The sequence below is a fragment of the Hypomesus nipponensis genome, chromosome 17, assembly GCF_054491055.1.
Source record: "Hypomesus nipponensis isolate SF chromosome 17, ASM5449105v1, whole genome shotgun sequence".
Classification (NCBI taxonomy): Eukaryota; Metazoa; Chordata; class Actinopteri; order Osmeriformes; family Osmeridae; genus Hypomesus; species Hypomesus nipponensis.
The window spans coordinates 22,580,001-22,586,946 of NC_140377.1; the positions used below are offsets into that span (position 1 = coordinate 22,580,001).

Sequence of the window (6,946 nt, forward strand, 5' to 3'; positions counted from 1 at the left end):
TCAGCTGGAAGCACGAGAGGTCCGGATCTCACCTAAACGGTAGGTTCTTCTTGGATAATAACACATACTCTGCAGGGATTTTTGCGAGAAATGTTACATCGTGTAGATCATATGTGAAACTGTGGACATGGGTTAGTTAGACAAGCCTATCCAGTTAATAACGCGTGTCCCCTAATGCAGTCAGATAATGAGTTGGTTGTTGATCTGATGATGTAAGATCTCCCATAACAATTCCAAATTGCAAATCAAGATCACAGTTTAACGGGCGCGTAATTTCTAAACAGCCAAGCACGCCAATATGCTCATGATTTATGTAAACCTATCTGGACTTTTGTGTCACAGGAGGGAGTGTGTGTTTGCTTTGGTGGAGAAGATAATTAAATAAAGTAAGCTGTGTAGTCAGATAAAGGGAAACGGGATCTCTGTTTGAGCGTGCCATGAACCGATCATAGAACTGGAATTAATCGTCTGTTTGCACAGTGCGGCAGCGCGACGCTGGGAATGAACACACGTGAGTTGTTGGCCTGGACAGAACCAGCTCAGGAACCAAGACAAACATTTGCCTGAAGTGTTTTCCTCGCCAAACAGCAGGTGTCACCGCCACATAGCTGACCTCTGTCCCACAAGCAGACTCACCTAGTCAGGGTCTGTCCAGTGCGGCTGTAGGGGCCCCAGTAGGACCCCATGTTTTCCTGTATGATTTGGGGCCAAATTAGCCAGGGGGCCCAGAAACCCGAGCAGCACCCCAGGGTCTTCCTAAAGGCAACAAAGACTGCGGTACCTTGGAGGGGCTGGCAGACAGAGCAGCTCTGAGCAGTGGGAAGGTCGCAGGTCTGGTTAGGTCATGGCTCAAGTGTGCGCACCCTCACGGGATTGCATGACTTCAAAGAGATCAGATAATCCACTCTGGGTTTCGATTGAGAGCATTATTCCTGTCAAGCTGACATCTCTGACACCCCGGCTGAATAAAGAGGGTTATCCCTCGACAGGATGATTGCACAGTTGCTTGGCCAGGTGTGCAACTGGCTTTTATTGGCAGGTTAACAATTTCCTGAGGAGATTCCTTTCTCACAGGCGGTTCTTCCACACTGACTTCTCCTCTCACAAACCTCTCTCCTCTCACAAACCATTCTCCTCTCACAAACCTCTCTCCTCCACCAGTCTCTCCTCCACCAGTCCAATCTCTTCTTCACCAGTCCAGTCTGTCTTCTCCACCAGTCTCTCCTCCACCAGTCCAGTCTCTTCTTCACCAGTCCAGTCTCTTCTTCACCAGTCCAGTCTCTTCTTCACCAGTCCAGTCTGTCTTCTCCACCAGTCTCTCCTCCACCAGTCCAGTCTCTCTTTCCTCAGTCGCTCCTCTCCTAACCCTAACCCCTCCTATCAAACCCCTGTTTTCTCTACTTATTTTAGCCAGGAGCAGTTGGCCTCTCCCAGTCATACACCGCATGTCCTCACCAGTTTCTGTCTAGTTATGGGTTGCGTGTTCTGGAAGTTTCAGCTGGTCTCCAGACAGTGGAGCTGGCTCGCTGGACTGTGTTTAGCCTCGCACGGCTCGTAAATGGCGCGTGTCATTGTGGCAAATGAACCGTGATCACCGAGCCCGGAGGAAGCCTAGGTACGTTCTGCTCGCGTGTCTACTTGTTTGGTACTCAAATTCTTGTCACACCTAGACGTTGGACATTTTTGGAATGGCTTCCAGGAACCCACAATGCCAGGATGTTTTGAGATGATCTTGGAGCAGCTGTTGAGGGTGCAGGGGCTTCTTCCAACACCTCATTTGAATATAGCAAGCTAGTTGTTATCCTATTTGTCACTAATGGTAGATTACAGTCGGGCCTGAGGCGGATGCATGTGTAATGTGTCACCTAGCCTCTGACGCTGCCTGCTGTGGGATCGTGACCAGGGTGTTTCCAGTCCAGCCCCCTCATCTCCCTCTCTCTCGCTCTCTCTGTCTGCCTCTCGCAGTCTCTCTCGCTCTCGCTCTGCCTCTCTCCCTCTCTCTCGCTCTCTCTGTCTGCCTCTCACAGTCTCTCTCGCTCTCGCTCTGCCTCTCTCCCTCTCTCTCCCCCTATCCCTCTATCTGTTGCCTGGGGACACTGAGGTTTAGACCCAGTTAACCCTCATCTCTCACATTCTGTGCATTCCACCTTTGTTAACTCTTTCTAAGAACTCCCTTCCCCTACTTGACAAACAGAAGAAAGTTGCCAGTGGGTGGTAAGACGTGGCCACACACGCTCTCTGTATTCATCATGACCACACACACACGCACGCACACACACACGCACACACACCAGCGCTCCACTGTGTTTCACCAGGATGCACATGTTCTATTTGATCCAAATGGCTCTTGGATGTTCAAATTTGACCAGCCACTCAATAGATGACCAATGCTTAGAGCTGGTAGAAGATCTGCTATCCTCTTTTGTATTGGAGCAGCATTTGGCTGGTGAATGCTGCTCATTCTGTGCCCTGTTTGTCATATTTCTGACATCACGCCAAATGGGCGTTTAACTACACCTGAGAAAGGCATGTTGCCTAGAAGCAGGTTTGTCAGATTGTTTTTGTAACCTCCTTAGATGAATAGAGCAGGAGCGACAGGTCAGCAGCTAAACGGATGTTATCTTTTACCCTGTGCTAGCAGAGGTTAATGTGCTATTTAAAGAGAGCCCATTGGGCTTAGCTGTCAAACCTGACTAAAAATAATTGTTTAACTGAGAGCGTGCGTAATTTGGAATGCTCGTTGTCTTGAAACCGTCTGATTCCAGCTGTAGCGCAGAGATGCACTGTCACTTTTGTGAGGACGAACTGAGAAGCACTTAAACTAGGTTGGGGATGTTTACTCTGCCTGAGGAACGTGCCTGCAAACACACATCCACACCTGTCACTGACCCTGCCAACAACAAGACCGAACACAAAGTGAATCCACAAGAACAAATATGTTCATGCCCTGACAAGTTGAACAAAAGCAGTATTAGAAGGGACATGCCCGATGGGTGGGGGGGGGGCAGAATTGGTTTCTTTCGTCCGAGTTCTTCCCGATTCTCTGGTTCTCTCTAAGGAGACCCTTCAGCAAGTCCCTTGTTCCTAACCTCCATCCCCTCAGTGGAACAGCGATTTGGCTGCCCTGGTTGGTCTAATTTTCCATGCATTCTGCCAAGAGTATATATTAAAAAAATTACCTCTGCAGCATTAAAGACTCGACCACAAAGCAACAGGCAGCCTTTTAAAAACTCTCATTAAACTTGTTTTTTTTATCGCAATGTCAGTATAATTGTGGGGGCCTGTAACCGATCCTGTTAATTGAACTCTGTAAATCTGTGTTTCAACATCCATGTGCACATTTCTCTCCTCTTGATGCATGACTGTTGTTCAGCCTCTGGTCTGCACCTCTCTGTCGACCCTCTCTGGAGGAGGGGAGTCCTCACTCAACTGCTCCTCACAAGCTTTCTAACATGTTTCTGAATGAGTTTTCCTGGGAGTTTCTCCTCTTGAAGGTTTAGGTTGGCTGAGGTGCACTTCATGACTCCATGACTATTGCTTGTAAAAAGGTATCCGCAAATACTTTTTTCCCTTTGTTTAACGTGCGTCTCTGTGTCTCTACATCCATCAGTTGATACGTCTTGGGAGTGATGCACTGGCTTCCCCTGGTTGCCATGGTGATTGCCTCGGCCCTGCCCTTCCCTCACATCCCCGTGGCCAGAAACGTCCCCGCGACGACGGACCCCGGCAGACACCTGGGTGGCCGCTCCGCCTCCGGCGCCGCCTCTCGCTCCGCCTCCCGCGGCGCTGCCTCGCAGGAGGACCACAACACCACTCCTGCGTACTCCGGGACCCACCGCCTCAACGCGGGGCCCGACAAGGACCTCTCGGACCCCTCAGCGCTTCACTCGGACACCAGTTTTGATTCGAACGGCGACGCTGAAAGACAGCTCAGGACGTCTGTCAGTGCAAGCCGGAAGGACTACGTCTCCCAGGATAAGGGAGCGTCGGAGGACTACAGATCTGCTGGCGTGGTGGAGGGCGTGGAGCCGGGGCAGTGGGCGGGGATGGAGGGTTTCCAGGGGGACGAGCTGTTTTTAGACGCCCACCCTCGCGTCCTCTTCTCCCCTTCTGCTTCTCCTCCAGGGCACCCCCCTCTGCTCCTGCTGGAGTCAGGCATTCCTGCTGGGGAGGAGGAGGAGCAGCAGGATGAGGAGGAGCAGCAGGGGGAGGAGGAGGAGGTGTTGGACGCCGACCAGCACATCGAGGGTCACGGGGACAGGGAGCCGGACAGGAGCTGGGCGGAGTCGCCCCCGGGGGCGGGCGAGGGGCGCCGCCCGGCGGTCCGAAACAAGCGCTCCCACCTGACCCCCGCCAAGATGGGCGAGAAGGCGGTGTGCGACATGGAGAGCAGATGGGTCATGGATAAGAAGATGGCCATCGACATGCACGGCCGCAATGTCACCATCGTACCGGAGATCCAGACCCTCACCGGGCCGCTCAAACAGTACTTCTACGAGACGCGCTGTCGCCAGGAGCCGCCCGCGCCCGGCGCGCCCCCCCGGGGGCCGGGGGCCGCAGGGAGGAGCCCGGAGGCGCAGGGCGTGGCGGGGGGCACGTGCAGGGGTGTGGATAAGAAGCAGTGGACCAGCCAGTGCAAGGCCAGGCAGTCGTACGTGCGCGCCCTCACCAGAGACTCAAACAACAGGACAGGCTGGAGGTGGATCCGCATCGACTCCTCCTGCGTGTGCGTGCTGCTGTCCCAGGCCAACAGGAGAGGGAGGGTGGAGGGGTGAGGAGGGCCTGTGTAGGGGGAGCGGGGCGCTTCGGAAGAACAGAGGTGGGCTGGGGAGGGACCTCGCAAGCTGGGAGTGCTGCTCGTCATCCACAACATCGTCCCCTCCCCGCCCCCCCGGCCATACCCCCTGCTCCCGCCATCCCTCTCTCCTTCACAGCCACCTGTGAAACAGACTACACGAAAACAAGCAAACCTCAATACTCGAATGTACTGTGTTTTCGCTAGCGTACATGATGTAAGTTATTGTTGTTTAGTATGAAAGCATGAGTATCTGCTTGATATTAATATATTTCTCTATGTGTACGATATGTAAACGGTAAGCGTTTCTCAGATTTCTGTACAGTCCAAACGTACGTATCGTTGGATATATTTATAGACTCACGGCTGATTCATGTTAAGGTGTTGTTTATCACTAGTAATGATTCCAGCCTGTAGTCTTCTCTGATAGGTTGAGGAAAGAGCGCCACCTAGTGTTCGGAGGTGTGCTAGTTCTAAGCACTGACCTGCAAGATCTCGTTTGAGAAGGCAGGGGTCTCCAACTGTTCCTGAAGAGCTACCTGACCTGCCTGTTGGTTTGTGCTCCCACCACACTTATCTGACCTGGTTCACCACTAGTTACCTGATCAAGCAGCTCCTTATTAGAATCAGGTGTGCTAGATTAGTGTTGGAGAGGAAACATACAGGCAGGTATCTCTCCAGGAGCAGGGTTAGAGACCGTGGTCTACAGGCAGGTATCTTTCCAGGAGCAGGGCTGGAGACTCCTGTTCTCTGTGGGTCGCTCATTTTAAACAGCTAAAAGAAAAATTAGCATTTATTGTGGAATGTTCTCCCTCGGTCTAGGTCAACTTGGTTGTGTCCTTGAGTACGGCTCAGATCCACACGAAGAACACAACCATGTATCAGTTCAGAGGAATGGAGAAATGAGGGGAATGTTTCCTTGCTAGTCCTGGAGAGTGAGTCACCACAGCCTTGCTGCTGTCACTGTGAGGCTGGCTTCCTCAGAGGCAGAAGAGGGAAGCTAATCACAGCTTAACACCAACAGTTGTGTGACAACATTCTCCAGGTTCCCGCTAAAAACAAACGGATGCCTAAAGCTAACATGCAACCCTTCACCAGACAGAAACGTGTTTAAGTTGATACATGGAACCTATAGGGTCTATATGGACGGTTTAACCGCATCCTTACTTTCAGTGTGTACTCCAGTGATAATTCTGAATGTGTCGAGTTGTGTGATCTGATGTGCCTTTCCAAAGGACACCAAGAATCCAGAAAGGCTCCTATTGGATACATTTTGACCACAAATACCATGTAATACCACATATATGTATGTGATTCATTATATTTATACAACTGACTTTAAAAAAAATATATGTACTGTATGTGTAATGTGCTGTAAAGGATTTGATTTCATTCACTAAAAGATGATTTCTGGTACATTCTGTCTTGATTCTGTTCAGACTCTGACCCCTGTGGTGTCTGTTAGTTTTGTGGGAGAGGAAGCTGAATACTGGGAAAGTGGGACCCGGTCTGTGTGTCTCGTTATCTCGTCAACCAGCACCGTTATCAGTGGAAGATCTGCTGGCGTCGTGCTCAGGACCATAGTCATATTTCTGAGTGTCCCTCTTCACCAATATTCACCCTACCTGTGGACTTTAGACTTCATATGTGCATACGACACTGACTGTCCCAACAGACAAACTCCTGTCTGTAAGGAGACTCATTCCTGAATACACACACACACACGACACAAGCTCCATTTGATGATCTGAAGATCCAGATTGGGGACCACTTTATTTTATTTTTTTAATCATCATTGTTTTGCAGATGTTATTTTCAATTGGTAGTACTATAATTGTGGATATTTTTTGTTGTTGTTGAAATCATAGCACGTTTTCAAAATGTACACTTACAGTAGCATATTTTAATCACCATTTTCATATTGACTTTAAAAACAATCAAATCAAGTCAGTCATAATTTAGAAGTAAAATCAACATGTACATTTACAGTTATTCAATGCATACATAAAGAAAATAAATAGTTATAAAAAATTAAAAATACAACTGAAAATACACACATTTTACAAATTGATCCCAAGATTTATAATACAGATATTTATTCTTCTAGTTTCTATCACCTTTTAACCCCCAAAAGTTTGTTGTTGTCTTGGT

General features: G+C 49.6%; 1 protein-coding gene across 2 annotated transcripts in view; it reads left to right on the forward strand.

The window, feature by feature from the left end:
* The window catches only part of ntf4 (neurotrophin 4), a 7,254-nt gene extending 1,043 nt beyond the window's left edge, over positions 1 to 6,211 (forward strand). Inside the window, exons 1-2 of one of the 2 annotated variants that reach the window (XM_084677478.1) lie at positions 1 to 39; positions 3,611 to 6,211. The exon at positions 1 to 39 is cut by the window's left edge and continues 292 nt beyond it. In XM_084677478.1, the coding sequence (XP_084533604.1) occupies positions 3,630 to 4,775 (1,146 nt within the window). In that variant the 5' untranslated portion in view covers positions 1 to 39; positions 3,611 to 3,629 and the 3' untranslated portion in view covers positions 4,776 to 6,211. The remainder of the gene's footprint in view (positions 40 to 3,610) is intronic. The other variant, XM_084677479.1, reaches the window with a different exon arrangement.
* The last annotated feature ends 735 nt before the right edge of the window (positions 6,212 to 6,946 follow it).